Source organism: Pisolithus orientalis (assembly GCF_024613125.1).
Source record: "Pisolithus orientalis strain OTSU chromosome Unknown F5J12scaffold_6, whole genome shotgun sequence".
Lineage (NCBI taxonomy): Eukaryota > Fungi > Basidiomycota > Agaricomycetes > Boletales > Pisolithaceae > Pisolithus > Pisolithus orientalis.
In genome coordinates this window covers 396,320-416,599 of record NW_026260787.1, presented here as the reverse complement: position 1 = coordinate 416,599, position 20,280 = coordinate 396,320, and the positions used below count along the sequence as shown (strand labels likewise).

The window sequence follows — 20,280 nt, the reverse complement described above, 5'->3', positions numbered from 1 at the left end:
TTCATGCAGAGACATGTGCTTTGCGAGATACCCGACCAGCCATACACTGACTAACATTAGCATGTCTCCCAAAAGCTCCACGTGTCGTTCCCCAGCATATGAAATCACGGAGAAAGGTTATAAATATATTACTTGGAAATAAACGTGAAGTGCATCAACCAGAATCTCAATAGCGGCCATAGTTGGGGAGGGCCAGTTGCAGTCCTTTATCTACATAACTGCTCAATCGTGCCTTTAGCATGCTAATTATTTCTTCCAGCCTATCACCTTCACCTCCGTCGTCTGCAAATTCTCTAGGCCGCTCCAGCTGCAGTGTGAAGTGTCTCAGCCGAGGCTCAGGACTGATATCGCGAGGCCACGAGAGCCACAACTGCATCGATGGGCACAACATCAGAACAACTGGAGATGCAGTGCTTCGAGGGATGGACATATAGGGCTAGGTGGTGTACCCTGTCATCCAGACCTCCCCCGAAAGACTGGGCATCCACAATGGTGAGTGTAGTCACAAGATTGTGATTCAGTCCCCCTGAGCTGGGAGTGTACCACAGGGATTTCAGATTTGGGAGTTGTGAGAGACAAGCAGACAGCTTAACGTCTGGGATGTCTATGAGGTAGAAAGTCACACTCTCAACCTGTCTCTGCCGCTCGGCTGAGCATCTGGAGGTAGCCAGTTCCAAAGGGGCTCCTTTCGAGGCTGGTGTTGATGATGGTAAAGGATTGCAACTTGGGAAGGTGAAGGGCGCCGAAGAACCGCAGAACATAAGGCGTCCATGCATCGATTGTTTACTTTGAGTGTATCCAAATGGGGGAGTGTGACACTAGTAACAGAAAAATCATCATCCAAGGACACCCTAAGGCGAGGGAACACGTCCTCAGATTCGGGCACTGAGCAAGAATGGGCAGATAATCGCCATGGGCATGCTTGAAGTGATCGAAAAAATCACATAGGAGACTACGCTTGGTCAACTGCGCCTATGGTATTTGAAAGTTGCGCATATCCAGATCGTACCATGATAAGCACAAACTCCGTAGACCCAGTGCAGGTTGCCAGACAAGCGGCGACATAACATTGTGCTCATTTGCACCGAAGTCAGAGGCACCCCAAAGGCTGAGATGCTCAAGGGATTCTGAGGAACCTTGAGTGAATGATTGCAAGTGGCGGATAGATTGGGCAGGAAAGTGCAGTGACAGCTTTTTGATGCGGGAGCTTGCCTTGAGGATCTCCTGATCGAAAAGTTCAAGGGCCGATAAGGGGATTGGGTTGGTATGGCGGTCCACATAGCAAAGATATAAGTATACTGGAAGAGACTGTGAGCGCGAGATCCATAGCCGTACAGACATGATCATGGACTGTATCGTTCTATCTCAGTTCAATGGACGGACCGGGTAGTCAACGTTAACCTGGAATCTCGTCCAAAGGCAAGGCAACGCAAAGGAAAGCTTCCGCCACGAGCGACAAACCTGGGATAGAGACAACGGGGCTTGCCGATTCTTGCCAACGCAAGGATAATAATCCAATCCGTGAACGCAATGTTCAAAAACATTTGCCATGACATCAGCTGACATGCAGCAAATGGGAGACAACGAGGACATGTCCCGAGTTCCACCACCAGTAGCTGGGGAGGCACCATTTGAAGGGTGGAGCAAGTCCGGAGCCTACAAGCACTCAGAGGAAGCTTTACATCATAATTGTACTGCTCCCCACCTGCATGGTTCGTGCACTTGAATATTCCCAATTCCTAACCCAAGTTGCGTGGAAGCTGCGTGTCTAATGCTTGCGAGCAGGCAAGTTTTCAACGGCCTATAAGTTATCGTTCGAAGAATCTGATGGTGAGTAGGACACTCGTAGAGGGGGAAGCGGACTCCGACAGCCCTTTATAGGGGCTTGACAAACAACAGTAAATAGGCCTTCTGTTTAGGGGCACTACTGAGAACTCTCAGAACTGCCAGATCAAACAGATGGAATGATTATTGCACTTGCACAATAATTAAATATTCCTCTGAGTATGACAGGATAACTACAGTCATCAGTCATTGAATTTATGAATGGTGAAGAAACTCTGTCCATATTACAGTGAGCATGGAAATGGAAAACCATGAAGTTATGAATGCTTTGTGAGGTATTCTTTGACATGCACCACCAATTCCACCTTCCTCCCTGATGAAGACTGACCTTTTTTCCTAAGGAAGTCCTGTTGAGAATGCATTCTGGAATTATGGTAGCCTCTTGGAGTTTTGCCCAGAGGGCTCAGAATTTCTCCCTGACCCTTGGAATTAAATTCTGATGTCACTATGCTTACTAATTACAGTACTATAAATTTTCTGCACCATTCTTTTCCACCTCAGTGACTTCTTCATACACTGAGGTGAGCATACCTATACTTACATTCATTTACCTGGTACTGATGTAGTGTAGATACTCATAACTTTGTTAGGTACCAATACAGTGACTTCTTTGTACACTGAGATACTCATAACTTTGTTAAGTCCTGAGAATTTGATGGTAAGAAATATAGAAAAAGGGTGCTGTAGGCAACCTCAGTAGTGAACAATCTACTTATATATTGGATATACCTGAAGGCAACTACAGGGAATCAGTAAGTAGGATACTGGTAATGAATGTGATGGGAGCGATCTGTGCACAGTTACTGACATGGGAGTGACCAGGTACAAGAAATGATATGTGCTGGAACATAAAGTGCCCCTGTGGTACTTGACCACTGTGCGATGTTTTGGCTGCTTACATAAGCTGAAATAGCGCACATACTTGTAGTGTTTTCTACTAGTATTCCCTCAGTAGTTTGTTCACTACTGAGGGTAAGTCCATTCATATTACAAGTATTCTACTATACTGACATCCTGTAGTAGCCTACAGGTATATCTAATATATCAGTAGTTTGTTCACTACTGAGGTAGCCTACAGATATTTCTACAGCAAGGATAGCTGGCTTAGGACTCAGTATGTTCAGTGTTAGGAGTGATGTATGTTTTAAAGGTTACAAATGACAAGTTTATTGCTAAAGGAGAGTAAAGTAACTAAATAGAATTAGTATGGTCTAATACTAAGATATGAGAGGAAGACATTACCTCAGGCTTTGAGTTGGACAAAGACTGAGGTGTGAAGGAAAAATTGTTCTGCCCATACAAGGGGTGATTATGTAAGTAGGAAGTTCTTGCTGTTCTGCACAATATCCAATCTCCAACACACCCACTCAGTGAAAAATGACCTTAATAAATAACACCCATACCCTTGGTAAAGTGAATATGCTTCTCTCATGCAAGTCCCTTGGTAAGGATGTCAGTGACCTGTGTATTTGTTGAGACATAGTCAATGGCAACCTCACCAGCCTCCAGCTTCTCTCAAATGAAGTGGCGATGAATAGAAATGTGCTTTGTCCAATCATGGAACATTGAGTTCTTTGCCAGAGCCATTGTGGACTGATTATCAAATAGGAGTAGTGTTGGCTCAAGAGGGGTTGTCATGTCAAGCTCCTGAAGTAGAGTGTGAATCCAAATGGCCTCCTTTGTTGCTGCAGATGCAGCCATATACTCCACCTCTGTGCTGGATAATGCCACAGAGGTTTGCTTCCTTGATGACCAGCTGACTGCCCCACCAGCAAGTATGAAAATGTATCCAGTGATTGAATGGTGGTCATTTATGTCCAAAGCCCAGTCAGCATCTACATATCCAAAAACATTTTTTGTTGAAGTCCCAGAGTATGTGAGGCAGACATCTGTTGTTCCATGAAGGTACTGGTAGACATGTTTGAGAGCTCCCCAATGAGCCTCTCCAGGTGCAGCTGCATGCCAGCTCAGTGCACCCACTGCAAATGCAAGGTCTGGGCATGTAGCTAGCATTGTGTACATCAGTGCACCAGGCACACTCTGATAAGCCTTTATATCCACCTCCAGTTGCTCCAGTTTGGCAAGTTTAAGGTTGGACTCAATTGGCATAGCAACAGGGTGGCCTTCTTGCATGCCAAAGTGTTTGAGGATGTCCTCAATGTATTGTCTCTGAGATAGCTCAATGAGCTGCTTGTCATGATCATGTATAATCTCCATGCCAAGAATCCACCTCACCTCTCCCAGGTCCAATAGGTCATACTCCTTCAGGAGTGTGTCCTTCAATCATCTGACTGCCTTTTTGCACCTTGAGAGTATTAGTTTATCATCTACATATACTGCCACAATTATGAGGACTCCATCCTCAACCTTATAGAAAAGGGAGTGATCAGCATGGCTGTGAGTGAACCCCAAGGATTCAAAGACTGTGTGGAGTTGCTTATACCAAGATTTATGGGCCTGTTTCAACCCATATAGCACTCATTGTAGCCACCAAACTTTGTTGCTTGCACCACAAAAGCCCAGTGGGAGTTGTAGGTAAATTTCTTCATCCAGTTCTCCATTGAGAAACACAGATTTGACATCCATTTGATGGATCTCAAGGTTGTACTGAGCTGCAAGGGCAAGTAAGACACAAATCATAGAGAACTTGGTTACTGGAGCAAAGGTCTCTGTATAGTCAATCCCCTGCATCTGCATGAACCCTTGTGCCACCAAACACACCTTGTAGTGCTCGATTTCACCATTTGGGCCTCATTTGACTTTGAACACCCATTTGGAGTTGATGATCTTTCAATCTCGAGGGTGATCAACCTCCTTGTACAACCCTATTTCCTGGAAAATCCTCAGCTCATCCTGCATGGCTGCATACCACCTATCTGCATCTGCACATGCCATAGCTTCATCAAAAGTGTCTGGTTCTCCATCATGAGTGGCCTTAGCATGGTATGCACTGGCATGTTGCTGATTTTTCTCACACTGTGCCTCATTGCTTGCGGGTGACTCTGTGGTGCTTCCCTCAACTCTCTCCACCCCCTCAACATCCACAATGCTGCTCATTGCTGGTAAGTTGTTTCCTGGATGTTGTAGAGTTGCTTTCTGATAGGCATTGACAAAAAATTTGGGATCATCATCTTTGATAGGTGCTTTTTGAGCTCATGAAGACTTTTGGACAGCTGCAGGTGGGATGGGGTGTGGGTGTTATGCTTGACTGAAGTCAAGATGTAGGGAGAGCTCAAATGCAGACTATGGTTTCTACTGAGCAAACAGCTGCAGTAACCTCTGTAAACAACAGAGGATTTGGGGCAATGCCAGTAAGAGTAGTCCAGGTTAGGGACACTGAGGTTGAAGTTCTGAGAATGCTGTGTATGATTGAGCAGCTCAAGTCTGGGTGTTCCAGGACTTGAGCTGACAGACTAAATACTGTACAAGAAATGGACCATGAGGCATCCATGCATAATGAGGTAACCATGCCATTGGCTGAGCAATGGCAACACATGTTCTATGCATGTTCCGAGAAGACAACACTAGTGGTGGAAATAAGGAGCTGTTTGATCAGCAAGAAGACAGCTCAAAAAGGAAAGATAGTCCGATGGATCAAGTCACAAGGTAAATGTAAGGAGAAAAAGAGTAAACAAGGGTGAAATGTAACATTACCCCCCTGTTAAGCCTTGAAGTCTCCAACTTCAATCTACTCTCCATAAGGTTCTCCAGTCATATTACTGATGGCAGAATTGTCAAAGTTGAAGTTATTATCATATGAATCATCATCCTCACTCCTGACAAGGGTACGATCATCTACCACTCCAGGAGTGGAGAGTCTTTCTTGTAAAGTGTGATGAAGGTGCAGTGAAGGGCATTGGGCCTGGGTATGACCAGGGTGAGTGGTGTGACAAAGGGGACATTCATAGAGTCCACAGTTGATGCAGACATGCCTGAGTCATCAACAGACATAGCATGTTTGACAGTAATGTGGATCGAAGGGGGTGAGAAGATGATCAGCCTCAGTCATAGCATTTAAGATGGGGGATGGAGGTATTTGGGCAAGAGTCTCAATGATGTTTAGGGTGTAGTCAAGTTCCACCTTAAGACACCAAAAGCAGTCTCAGGGTTGACCTCAGAGGGGGAGTCATGTGACTCGCAAGGTTGGGGACTAATGCCTGACAGACAACAGGCACGAGGACAATGGTGATGACACTGGAGGGGAAGATGACACAGATGAGACCGGGGGAGAGGTTGCAGTTGAAGGCCTTCTAGACCCAGGAGGGGGTGGGGCAATCAAGGTAGGATACTGATGAACGTTGTAAATCAGATCTGCCCCTCCTAGAATATCAAAAAGTCAGAGGAGTAGGGGAACCTGTTCATAGGCTATCTCATTGAGGATGGTGTGGGTGGGGGACAGAAGAGGGTTCTGTCAATTCACATATCTAGATAATTCCTCCAGCTGGAGGGCTTGGATGGTAGCATGGTAGATGAGGTCGAGAGGGGAGTTCTCATTGACCTCATGGTAGACCATTCCAATGATGGTGGGATCCACGATGAAGAGTTGGTATGAAGCAATCATCTGATCACTGGCAGGCTGTTGTTGATGATGAGCAAATGGGGTATGGCAGTGAGAGGGTTCGTGAGGGTAAGTGTAGTGGTGAGGAGGCATTTCAATGGAGATCTTTCTGACAGTACAAGTAGTTCATCAAGGGGGTTGTTTCTGAGGAGGGAAGTCTTTTGGGAAACATTTCTTATATGCAGAGAGCATATTGTCTGCATGTTTCAGGTGCGTTTCTTTTTGCCACAAGTTTTCAGAAGAGGGATAACCCTTCCATTTGATTAAGAATGTGTGTTCTTGGCCAGACCTTTTATGACTGACTATCACCTCTACCTCATACTCTTCTTCTTCATCAATCAAATTGGGAGGTGGAGCTGGAAAGTTCAGTCTGTGGATGTTGTTTTTGCGATAGGGCAATAGAAGGGAAGCATGGAAGACATTATGTATCTTCCATTGTGCAGGGATTGCAAGGTGATAAGTGATTGGAGATAGGACATCAGAAATGACAAAGCATCCTTCTTGTTTGGGGGCAATCTTTCTGTTTTTGTGGGAACATTTTGAGTTCCGGGCCTTGAGCCAGACCTTATCTCCTTTCTGAAAAAGGGAGAAGGGTCATGATGAGTGGTTCTTCATTACATTTCTGGCTAGATCATGTGCCACTAAGGCTTCTTCTCTAGCTTTTCAGAGTTCATTGAGTCTGGACTTGGCAGCGGGAAGGTGGGTTTCTGCAATAAGGGATGGGAGCAGTTTTGGTTCATACCTGTACATGAGGTAGAATGGGGATTGACTCATGATGGAATGAGGACAGTGATTATGTGCAAACTCTGCCATGGGGAGGTTGTCCACCCATGAAGTGGGATCATTCTGGCAAAAGATTTGGAGATAGGTTTCTACCTCCTGGTTGACACATTCCATTTCTCCATCAGTCTGAGGGTGATATGCCATTGACAAGGCAAGGGAATACCCAAGGAGGGAGGCAAGTTCCTTTGTGAATGCAGAGGCAAACTGAGGGCCTCTATCAGATATTATTTTGTCATACAACCTGAAATGGGAGTAGACTTTCTTGAAGAACAGGGCTGCAATGTCAGCAGTGGAGGCAGTTTTCCTTGTGGGTGTTAAAATTACCCCCTTAGTAAGCCCATGGTCTACCATGACCAAAAGAGAGTCATAGCCTTTTGAAAGGGGGAGATCAGTGACCAGATTGCAAGAGACCTGTTGGAAGGGACGAGTCAAGGTTGAGGGGACAGGCATAAGGGGTGGTGTTGTTGGGTGTGTGTTAACCTTGTTCTGCTGACAGATGGCACAACCTTCAATGTACTTGTGAACAAAGGAAGCAAGTCCAGGCCACCAGAACTCAGATGAGATGAGTTGGCAAGTTTTCAGGACACCTGGGTGTCCAGCAGAAGGGTGGTCATGGTGGTTGGACACCACAGTTTGATGAAGAGAAGGGTCATCTGGGAGATAAACTTGGTTTTTATAGAGTAACACTCCATTATCAAAGTGCCAATCAGAGAGATGGGACTTGAATGGGAGTGGCATATCGACATTTTCTATGGCATGAAGTGCCATTTGGACCATGGGGTCTTTCATGGAGGACGTAGCCACCTTTTCGGTGAGGTTTGTGTTGATGAGATTGACAAACAGTGTTTGAGGAAGGAGGGTAACTCCTTTGTTGTCCTCATCATTGTCAGGAACATGGTTGGGTTGGCATGACAATGCATCAGGGGCAGCTAACTCTTTTCCTGGGACATGTTCAAGTTGTAGGTTGAAGTCAGCAAGATCAAGTAGCCAGTGTGCCTGGCAACAATTCAGGTTCTGGGGTGCTTTGAAGTAGGTCAAGTTCTTGTGGTCAGTGAACACCTTGACCGGGAATGGTGAACCATGGAGATAATGTCTCCAAGCCTTTAAACCTCAGATAACCCCTAGTAACTCTCTATCATAGATGTCATAGTTTTGTTTGGTGGGGTTAAATGACTGGGAGAGGAAGGCACAGGGTTGCCACTGGCCATTTGAGTCCTCTTGCAGGAGAATGCCCCCAGTTGCATACTTGGACACATCGGTTGTTATGGCAAATGGCTGAGATGTGTCAGGCATCCCAAGAGTCGGTTGTGCCATGAAGACTCATTTTAGGATGTCAAAGGTGGTTTGACACTTCTTTGACCAATCCCAAGTGACCATCTTCTTGGTAAGGTCAATCAGAGGGCAGGCGATGTCTGAGTAGTATGGAACAAATCTTCTGTAGAAGTTTGTGAATCCTAAAAAGGATTGCATGTCCTTGACCTTCTTTGGAACAGGCCATTCGGTGATACCTTGGACCTTAATGGGGTCCATGGCAATGGTATTTTCCTTGATGATCATTCCAAGATATTCAACCTCAGTCAGATCAAAGTGACACTACTCTAACTTGAGAGGTAGTGACAGTTCTTTCATTTGTTCAAGGACTCAGTGAGTTCTTTGTTTGTGTTCTTTGGGGTCAGTAGAGAAGATGAGGAGATCATCCATATAGATGATCAGCCAACCTTCAGTGATCATGTCTCAGAACGAGTCATTCATAAAGCACTGGAAGGTGGTGGGAGAGTTACACAGTCTGAAGAACATGACAGTTGGTTTGAAAAGGCCTTTGTGCATGATAAATGCAGCCTTCCACTGGTCTCCTTCTTTGATATGGACATTGTTATAGCCTGATTGTACATCCATCTTTGTAAAGATAGATGCTCCCTTGAGCTTATTGATGAGATCTGAAATGAGGGGAAGGGGATAGGCATCCTTCACAGTATTTTTGTTCAGATATTGGTAGTCTTGGCAGGGGTGGAGGGAGCCATCTTTCTTTCCTACAAAGAAGAAGGGTGTGGCCTGAGGGGACTTTGAGGGATGAATCTTTCCTTCTCAAAGATTTTCTTCAATAAACTTTTTGGCAGACTCTCTTTCTGAGGGAGAGAGTGGGTATGCCTTAGCCACCTTGGGGACAAAGTCCTTAGCAAGGTTGATTGCATGATCATAGGGTTGTGATGGAGGGAGGACTCCCTCAGAGGGTTTCTCAAAGATTGAGGTGAACTCTTTGTAGTCTTCAGGAAGGACAGCTTTTGGTTTCTTCCTGTGTTCTTCTTGGGCCAATTCAGTGGCAGTGGTGATTTTCTGAAGAAGACTATTGTTTGGATTAATCTTCTTTGCTTCTTCTACAAGTTTTCCAACTGACATCACATAGTGTGTGTGGATGGTTTTGTCTTCTGGTTCTTCATAATCCATAAACTTGTTTATCCCTTTCTTTTCAGCTGGGGACACAAGGTTTGTGACAGGTTCCTCAATTCCAATGGAGGAGACACTCCATCTCAACTCCTTTGACCTATTGGTCTTTTCATCAATGGAAAGGGTTCCCATTCTCCAGTCAATGACAGGATTATTTTCCTGAAGCCAAGGGAGGCCTAGGATGATGTTTTCCATTCCACAGTTGATGACATGGAAGAAGGTTTGATGGATGATTCCTTCAACCTTAAAATAGAGGGTGGTGGAAAACAAGATCTTTCCCTTGGAATTCTGGGTTCCATCTGCATTCTTTGCAAGAATAGGTTCCATGAGTCTTTGGGTAGGGATTTGATGCTTTCACACAAATCCCCAATCGATACAAGAGATTTCTGCTCCAGAGTTGACCAAAGCAGTAGTTTTGATGACTTTCTCAGTTGTTTCCAATGCATAAGGGGAAATTGGAATTTGCATAGTATGATCTGGAGTAGAAGATACTAGTATGGGTGCAATGGAAACAGAACTGTCCTTAGTTTTGGGAACTTCTGGTGTCAATGCAGAGTTCCCATTCAAAAACCCTTCCAAAGCACTCTAGCAATGTTCACTAGGGCGATGGATGGGCCAGTGACTTTTTCTTCATCATCGCTTTCTTCAACCTCCACAATTTTGCAGATTTTCTTCACTTTCTTCTGAGGGATTTTCCCTTTTTCAGGACATTCTTGAGAGAGATGTCCTTTGTTTCCACAGCCAAAACATCTTCCTTCCTTGATGTTTCAGTCTCTTTCTTCTTTGGAGAGTCTCACTCCATCCATGTCCATAGCATTTGGATCTTTTTCTTTGGTGAGGTTGTTCTTGGGGTAGAACATTCTCTTCTCTTTCTTTCCAGAAAGTTCATTTACTTTCCTCCACTTTGCATTGAACTTCTGTGCCTGGGTGTACCACTCAGCAATCTTGGTGGGAGTGGTTTCCATCATGTGAATTTGATTTGTGATGAAGGGTTTGAGTCCTTGTGAGAAGAACTCAATCAACATGACATGTTCCATGATGGTTGAGTCAGTGGCAGTGGTTCTGAAATCAGTGATGTATTGTTCCACTGATTCTTTTGTTTCATGGTGCACAACTTGGTAATAGCTGCACCAGCAGTGTTGGAGGAGGTGAAAGAACTTTTAAAGTCCTTTGTAAAATCAGCAAAGGTGCTGAAACTTGGGGGGTTCTTTTCCAGAGAAGTTTTCTGGAAGGTAGCTGCCCAGGAATGAGCAACTCCTTTCTTCATATATGACAGGGCATAGACAACCTTTTTGGTGTCACTGTCATAAATTTCTTCATTCACTAAGAGATAGGTCTGTACAGAATACAGCCAACTCATAGCATTCTTTTGGTTGCTGTCAAAATTGGATGGGGCACCAATCTCCAATTCTGTGGCTTTGGTGGTGACAGTGCTGACTGCTGCCTTTGATGATGAACTGGACATTGTATTCAGTGGTAGGGGTGGGGATGCAGGGAAAGTAGTGGTGGGTACTGGTGGGATGGAAGTACTGAGTGTTGCGAGGGACTGGGTAAAGAGGTTCGAGAGGATACCAGAGGTAAATCCTCTATCTGGTTGTTCAGGTTTGTTGGAGGAGGTGTCTGTGACAGTGCTCTCCTGTTCTTTGTCAGATGATGATTCTTCATGAGTGGGTCACAATGGCACCCAACATTGATTGTTTCAGGGGTTCATGGTGGTGCACTAAACAGTGACCAGTTCAGCCAAAGGCTGGTAGACTTGAGCTTTTGTTATGCTTGACCAAAGTCAAGATGTAGGGAGAGCTCAAATGCAGACTATGGTTTCTACTGAGCAAACAGCTGCAGTAACCTCTGTAAATGACAGAGGATTTGGGGCAACACTGGTAAGAGTGGTCCAGGTTAGGGACACTGAGGGTGAAGTTCTGAGAACACTGTGTATGATTGAGCAGCTCAAGTCTGGGTGTTCCAGGACTTGAGCTGACAGACTAAATGCTGTACAAGAAATGGACCATGAGGTGTCTGCACATAACAAGGTAACCATGCCATTGGCTGAGCAATGGCAACACATGTTCTATGCATGTTCCGAGAAGACAACACTAGTGGTGGAAATAAGGAGCCATTGGATCAGTGAGAAGACAGCTCAAAAAGGAAAGATAGTCTGATGGATCAAGTCACAAGGTAAACATAAGGAGAAAAAGAGTAAACAAGGGTGAAATGTAACAGTGGGTATGGTGGTCATGGTCCTCTTGCCTTGCCAGGGCATCATGTGGACTGGCCAGTAGTCTTCCTGGTTCCTTCTGCATCAGGAAATTAACACTTTACTATTTTTGACCTTTTTGTGACTTTTTTTGACTTCTTTGTGACTATTGTGACTATTTGTGACTTTTTGGGAAGGAACCTACTATCTGTACTTTTTTTTTGACCATATACAGCATTTTGAAGAATGAAAAGAGAACAGAATCTATTGAGACAACTAAGTGATGATATATCTAAGCCAAGAAGACTACAAAATGTCTGAAAATTCAGAGATATTGAGCCATTGGTGTGATGCACACTGTCTGAGAGAAAAATCACAATATCTCTTTGGAACCTCCATCAATTTGAATGTATATGGTATCTACTGAAAGCTATGAATTAGGTGGTTTGAACAAGACCAAAATCAGCAAGAAAAGTGCAGCCATGCCTGCAGGACATGGGTAATGATAGTAGATTCCTTCCCAAAAAGTCACATTAGTCACAAAAAGTCAACAATAGTAAAGTGTTATTTTCCTGATGTGACATAGTACCACTCACATTTTCAGTACAAACTTGTCCCTTAGCTCCATTACTGAGATCTGGCAGGTCCTCCTCTGAGAGAGATTGAGTGGGATTTTCTATGGTAAGGGTCTCATTTTCTTCATTTTCCACCTGCCAATGGTCCCCATCACCCATAGACATGACATTGTACCAATCTGCAACATCCTCACTGCATGGATGGTCATTGATGACTCCCTCTGTGGCCTGGTGAGTCTCCTCCTTGTTCAGCACCATTCAGTGAGCTAACCCATCTCTTTCTCCAAGTGTTTCAATGTTTCCACTGATCAGGACATGGTTTGGCCCTGTTGGAACATAAAGTGCCATTGTTTGTTGGTACTTAGGTGCGATGCTAGTGTGCTTATATAAGCACAAAAAGCGTACATACTTGTAGTATTTTCTACTAGTATTCCCTCAGTAGTTTGTTCACTACTGAGGTAGCCTACAGGATATTTCTACAGGCCCCCCTGCATCACCCATGTCAAATACAATGTCTCTAGACTCTATAATTCTCCCAGTAGGCTGATGAAGGCATATGTAGGCCTTCTTATTTTCTGCAAAGCCAAGGTGCACACATTCAATTGATTTTACATCCAGCTTTTTGTGTTTTTTGTCTGGAACATGGACATGTGCCTTTCAGCCAAATACTTGCAGGTGTGAGAGTGATGGCTTGTTCCCACTATAGGCTTCATGCAGGGTCAGCCTATCCTTCAGGGATCATGTAGGTGACCAGTTTATGAGGTATGCAGCATGAGCAACAGCATCTCCCCAATACTTATTTGGAAGTCCAGCATCATTTAGTATTGTGCAAGCACATTCAATGAGTGTGTGATTCATTTGCTTGGAGACTCCATTTTCTTGGGGTGTGTAAGGGTTCATTTTTTCATGGTGGACTCCTTTTGACTTCAGGTAGGCCTCAAAGTCATGAGAGCAATACTCCCCTCCACCATTGCTACAAAGGTAGTTTGGCTGTTTTCCTGTCTCTGCTTCAGCCCAGGCAAAATCCTCCTTGAGTAGTGGCAGTACTTCATCTTTAGTCTTCAATAGCTTTACAACCAGGTGATGTGAGTGCCCATCAATACAGGTCACAAAATATCAGTGGCCTGTCCATGCAGTTGTCTCCATCAGTCTGCAGACATCCAAGTATGTCTGATAGAGGACACTTGGGTTCTCAGTTCCTGACTTGGTTGTGATCACATTCCAACTTTGCTTCCCTGTGAGGCATGATTTACAGGGTGTGTCACTGATTTATTTAGAGCTGACTATCTCCATTCCATTTACCATCTCTTTATTTTCCAGTGCAAGCACAGACTTTGGATTGATATGACCTAGGCAGCAGTGCCAGGTCTCAAGAGTTGCCTTTGAGGTCTTAACATGTGTCACAAGGGCTGATAGAGTAGTCATAGGGTTGAGTAGTGCTCCAGGTCCAGTTACCACATATGTGGAGTGGGTTCCAGTGCATGGGGTTGCTGCTAGGATGTAGAGTGAGTTTTGTTTGGTTGCTGTAGCTGCAATGTTACCACCTGCTAACACCTGGCAGCCATGCTCTCCGAAGACAACCTGTAACCCCCTTGTAGTCAAGGCAGGTACTGATACAAGGTTCATATCCAGTTCTGGTATGAAATACACATCATGGAGCATTGTCCCTTTCACAGATCCATCTGGAAGGTGCATGTCAAGCTCTATGTGACCTTTTCCAATAGCATTGATGGATCTACCATCTCCAACAATGACTGGTTGAGGGGGATTTAACACATGGAAGGTTGTAAACCAACTGCATTGGCATGACATGTTTGCTGATGCTCCTGAGTCAATTATCCAGCTGTCCACATTCAGTTTGGCTCTGCTTTGTGCCATAAAGAGTTGGGGAGTGCTTCCATCTCCACCAGATGTCACCTGCACTATCTTAGCAGCTAACTCTGCTTTCTCTTTAGGTTTCTCCTTTTCCTTTTCCTTGTTGCCCTGTGGCACTTTCTTGGCAGCCTTGTCTGTGGTTTTCTTTTGACATTCCTTCTCAAAGTGACCAAGCTTCTTGCAATAGCAACATCTCTTCTTTTTCTTGTCATCTGGTGCCTTCCCTTTTCCTTTGTCACTGCCTCTTGCTAATAGTGCAGTCTGCAAGCTTGACAAACTCCTTGACTGCTCCTCAATCAAGACTTGAGAGGTCATGGAGTCCACAGTGAGCTCATCACTTGTAGACATGAGGATTGTGTGCAAAGTAGAGTAGGACTGTGGAAGCAAAATGACCATTGCAATAGCTACCAATGTGTCATCTAGTGGTTGACTGAGGGATCATATGATAGATGCCTTCTGAACCATTGAGTTGAGCTGGGTCTCCAGTGAAGACTCTTCCAAGAGTGTGTTGCAGAATAGCTCTCCAATGAGGTATGCAATGGTCTGCTTTCCTTTTCCCTTGTATTGTTTGCTGAGTTTGGTCCAGGCTTCTGCTGCTGTCTTTGTGTGTATGACACCACTTAATGGCTTGTCCTTTAGTGTGAGGAGGATTTGTGCTTGTGCTTCCTTATTCCTTGTCTCCAATTCAGCATAGTCATCCAGGTTTGTCTTGGCATCAGGTGCTTTCTTTTCCAAGCCACCAACCACAGACCACAACCCACATAGATCCAGTACCATCTCCACCCATGCCTTCCAATTTTGGAAGTTTGAACCATTACTGTCAAATGGTGGAATGTCATACAAGCAACTGGACCATTGAGTCACCTTGCCAGATGTTGCAGATGAGGCAGATGCCACTGCAGGCAGTTTCCCTGCTGTAGAGACTGAGGGAGGGTTTGACATGTCTTCAGACTAAACTTCTGTCATAGGAACCTTGTAGTCAAATTTGTGAAAATGGAGGTTGAGCAATATGAGTGGGGCTCATAACCTTTAAAAGGTTATGAATGACGAGTTTATTGCTAAAGGAGAGTAAAGCAACTCAGGCTTTGAGTTGGATGAAGACTAAGGTATAGTATGAACCTAAAAGAGAGTAAAGTAACTAAATAGAATTAGTATGGTCTAATACTAAGATATGAGAAGAAGACATTACCTCAGGCTTCAAGTTGGACAAAGACTGAGGTGTGAAGGAAAAATTGTTCTGCCCATACAAGGGGTGATTATGTAAGTAGGAAGTTCTTGCTGTTCTGCACAATATCCAATCTCCAACAGTATATGTGGTGACTGACATGGGAATGACTAGGTATGAGCAATGATATGTGTGAGGATGGCTGGCTTAGGACTCAGTATGTTCAGGCAGAGATGCAGGTTGATGAGGTGATGTTCTCGTCTCATGGGGATTCTCTCCCCTGTGGTAGCTACCTTATATCTACATCATACATTTGATATCTCATCTGTTGGGGTGCATCTGCCCCTACTCCTGCCTTTGTATTTTGTTTCTGCTTACCCCCTCTTGGGGTTATAACATGTATCCTGTGCCTTTTGCACATCATCATTTCCTTATCTGGGTGTGATGGTGGATTGGTACTCCTACACTCCCCCTCAAGCTGGGGTCATGCCCAGGGCTTTCCTATTGAACTTGTGTTTTATTTTGGTTAGGGCTTTCATGAATATATCAACCATCATTTTCACCATAGGACAATATTTTAGGTTGATTATTTCCCTTTTTGTGCAGTCACAAATAAAATGATTTTTGGTATCAAAGTGTTTCAATTGCTGATGGTACTGCACATTTTTCACAATGGCTAGTGCTGATTGATTGTTGCCATAGAGTATTGTAGCTTCTGATTGTGGGTGATCTAGCTCACACAGTAGGCTTTGTAGCCATATGACTTCACATGTTGCATTCACCATTGATATGTATTTGGCTTCTGCCATAGAGAGAGCTATGTGGCTCTGTTTCTTTGAGTACCATGTGATCACACCTTGGTTGAAGACAGATACTGTTGCACTAAGACTGAAGTCAAGGTGCAAGGGGAGCTCAGCCACAGACTGAGGGTTTCTACTGAGCAACAGCTGCAGTAACCTTTGTAAATGACAAAGGATTTGGTCAACACCAGTAAGAGTGGTCCTTGTAAGGGACACTGAGGGCAAAGTTCTGAGAATGCTGCATATTGAGCAGCTCAAGTCTGGGGTTCCAGGACTTGAGTCAGGCAGCTAAATACTACAGAGGAATGGACCATGAGGCATCTGTGTGTAATGAGGTAACTATGCTATTGGTTGAACAATGGTGACACATGTCCAAAGCATGTAATGTGGTATTAACACTAGTGATGGAGAGAGAGAGCCATCAGATCAAGGAGAAGATGGCTTAAAAAGGAAAGGTAGTCCAACTGATCAAGTGCAAGGTAAACATACAGCAACACAGGAGAAAACAAGGGTGAAACATAACATTACCCCCCTTCTAAGCATTGAAGTCCCTGACTTCAACTACTCTCCATAAGGTTCTCCAGTCATGTTACTGATAGCAGAGTTGTCAAAGTCAAAGTCATTATTGTACAAATCATTATCCTCACTCCCAATGAGGGTACAATCATCCACCAAAGCAGGGGTGGCAATTCTTTCTTGTAACAGCTGATGAGGGCAAATAAATGGACACTGAGCTTGAGTATGCCCAGGACAGGTGGTGCAGCAAAGAGGGTATTCATAAAGGCTGCAGTTGACTCTAATATGCCTGAGGCAGTGACAGACATAGCATGCTTGACAGTAGTGTGGATTGGACAGGGTAAGAGGGCAATCAGCCTCAGTGAGTGTGTTCAGCACAGGGGATGGCAGTAATTCAGCAAGGGTCTCAACCTGACCCATGGTATATGCAAGCTTGGCTTCTGAGACACCAAAAGTGACCTTGGGGTTGACTATGGACAGTGATGACAAGCCATGAGACTTGCAGGGTTGGGGATTGGGGCCTGACAAGCAGCAGGCATGAGGTCTGTCAGCTCTTTGGAGAGAGCAGGATGACTGGGAGGATGATGATGACAATGCCAGGGGAGATGATGACACAAAAGAAACTGGAGGAGAAGTAGCAGTCAAGGGTCTTCAAGACCCAGGAGGAGGGGGAGTGATCAATGTGGGGTATTGGTGAACATTATAGATGAGGTCAGTGCCTCCTAGAATGTCAAAAAGTCTTAGAAGCAGGGGAACCTGCTCATGTGCAATTTCATTCAAGATGGTTCATGCAGGGGATAGAAGAGGGTTCTCTCAGTTTACATAACAGGACAATTCTTCAAGCCAAAGGGCTTGGATGGTGGCATGATAGACCAAGTCAAGAGGAGAGTTCTCATCAACTTTGTGGTAGATGGTGCTGACAATGGCAGGGTCAGCAATGAAGAGGTGGTAGGAGGTGATCATTTGATTGCTGGTGGGTTGTTGTTGATGATGAGCAAAGGGGGTGTGATGATGAGAAGGTTCACAGGGGTAGGTGTAATGATGAGGAGGCATTTCAAAAGTGATACTTCTGATGGTATGAGAGGAGCATTGAGTGGGTGTTTTCTGAAGGGGGAAGTCTTTGGGGAAGTGTTTTTTATATGTGGAGAGTGTATCATCTGCATGTCCTAGGTGAGCCTCTTTTTTCTGAGAGTTTTTGTAAGAAGGATAACCCTTCCATTTGATTAAAAAGGTGTGACTGCAGCCAGATCTTTTATGGCCAACTATCACCTCTACTTCATATTCTTCCTCCCTGTTGATAAGGTCAGGCAGTGGAGCCAGGAAGTTTGGTCTGTGGACATCATTTTTGTGATAGGGAGATAAGATAGAGGCATGGAAGATGTTGTGGATCTTCCATCATGCAGGATTCGCAAGCTGATACATTATTGGAGATAGGACATCAGAGATGACAAAGGGTCTTTCTCATTTTGGGGTGAGTTTTCTATTTTTGTAGGAACACCTTAGGTTCTGTGCTTCTAGCCAAACCTTATCACCTTTTTGGAATGGGGTGAAGGGTCATGACAAGCAATCCTTCATGGTTTTTCTGGCTAGATCATGTGCTGCAAGGGCTTCTTCTCTAGCTTTTTGGAGTTCCTTGAGTCTAGACTCAATGGTGGGAAGGTGGGTTTCCATGATCAGGGATGGGAGTGGTTTCAGTTCATACCCATACATGAGGTAGAACAGCAATTGATGGGTAATGGAATGAGGGTGGTGATTGTGCATGAATTCTGCCATAGGGAGGTTATCCACCCATAGGGTGGGGTTGTTCTGACAGAAGATGTGGAGGTATTTTTCAACCTCTTGATTTACACATTCTGTTTCTCCATCAATCTGAGGGTGATATGCCATTGACAAGGTGAGGGAATACCCAAGGAGAGAAGTGAGTTCTTTTGCAAATGCAGAGGTGAATTGAGGACCTCAATCAGATATGATTTTGTCATACAGCCCAAAGCAGGAGTAGACTTTTTGAAAAAAGAGTGTTGCAATGTCAGCAGCAGAGGTGGTTTTCTTCATCAGTGCTAAAGTTACCCCCTTTGTAAGCCCCTGGTCTACCATGACCAAAAGGGAATCATAACCCTCAGAAAGGGGAAGATCAGTAACCAGATCACAAGAGATCTGTTGGAAGGGGCAGGTTGAGGTCAAGGGGATGGGCATCAGGGGTGGTGTTGTCAGGTGAGTATTAACCTTATTCTGCTGGCAAACAGCACAGCCCTCAATGTATTTTTGGATGAAAGAAGCAAGTCCTGGCCACCAAAACTCAGAAGAGATGAGTTGTTGGGTTTTCAAGACCCTGGGGTGTCCTACAGAGGGGTGGTCATGGTGGTTGGTCATGACAGTCTGTCAGAGGGAAGGGTTGTCAGGAATGTACACCCAGTCTTTATAGAGTAAGACACTGTTGTCATACTTCCAATCAGAGAGGTGGGATTTGAAAGGGAGTGGCATATCAATGTTTTCTATGGCATGAAGTGCCATTTGGACTATGAGGTCTTTCATGGAGGAAGACACAACTTTCTGGGTGAGGTTCATGTCAATGAGGTTAATGAACATGGTTTGTGGGAGGAGGGTAACTCCTTTGTTGTCTTCATCATCATTAGGGATATGGTTGGGATGATGGGAAAGTGTGTTGGGTGCAGCCAGGTCCTTGCCTGGTACATGTTCAAGCTGCAGATCAAAATCTGCAAGATCAAAGATCCAGTGAGCCTGGCAATGGTTCAGGTTCTGGGGTGTTTTAAAAGAGGTCAAATTCTTGTGGTCAGTGAAGACCTTGACTGGGAATGGAGATCTGTGAAGGTAATGCCTCAGGATTTCAGTCCTCAAATAACCCCCAACAGTTCTCATTGTAGATGTTGTAGTTTTGTTCTGCAGGGTTAAATGATTGGGAAATGAAGGCACAGGGTTGCCACTGGCCATTGGAATCTTCTTGGAGGAGAATGCCTCCAGTCACATATTTGGATGCATCAGTGGTTATTGCAAATGGCTGCAATGTGTCAGGCATTTGGAGAGTCAGTTGTGCCATGAATATCCTTGTTAGGAGTTTGAAGGCATTTTGGCACTTCTTTGACCACTCCCAAGTGGTCATTTTCTTGGTGAGTGTCATAACCATGCATTCACTCTAGGTCCTTACTCACTCCACACCCTCTTCTGCTGGTTGTTCACTCACTCCACACCAACTCTGCCCAACTTCTGTCAGTTATGAACCATCTCTGCTCCAACTGCTGTCAGACTTGTACTGCTCTCCTACTGGACCAAACAGACCATTCTCTGAGGAGTCATGTGACTACCTTTGGACTCCTCCCTGACAGCTTGCAGTCAGGTACTCTGCAGCATGTGCACTGCATGGTCCAGCACCTGGACTGTTTCCTTTTCTGGATGTTCTATGTTACCCATTCGTATGTCCTCTGTCTACCCTTCATTCATTGTCTAGGAAGTTTTATTTGAAATTTTACAAGTCTCCATATGTCAGTGCCAATTCCAATTACTGTACC

At 44.6% G+C, this 20,280-nt stretch overlaps 1 protein-coding gene across 1 annotated transcript; it reads right to left on the bottom strand.

Annotated features, from left to right (window-relative positions):
* Positions 1 to 503: 503 nt before the first annotated feature.
* On the bottom strand, positions 504 to 1,621 carry F5J12DRAFT_812657 (uncharacterized protein). Its single transcript, XM_051744899.1, has 2 exons — positions 1,384 to 1,621; positions 504 to 1,350 (listed from the first exon to the last, which is right to left on the bottom strand). Exons 1-2 carry the CDS (start codon positions 1,591 to 1,593, stop codon positions 973 to 975), a joined length of 588 nt encoding a protein of 195 aa, XP_051602542.1. The 5' UTR covers positions 1,594 to 1,621; the 3' UTR covers positions 504 to 972.
* Positions 1,622 to 20,280: the final 18,659 nt, after the last annotated feature.

Bases quoted from the DNA above. Each gene is read 5' to 3' on its own strand.
- F5J12DRAFT_812657 (XM_051744899.1), bottom strand. From the start codon at position 1,593: ATGTCCTCGTTGTCTCCCATTTGCTGCATGTCAGCTGATGTCATGGCA. The intron at 1,351-1,383 runs GTCCGTCCATTG...AGAACGATACAG, and splicing joins AGGTTAACGTTGACTACCCG to TCCATGATCATGTCTGTACG.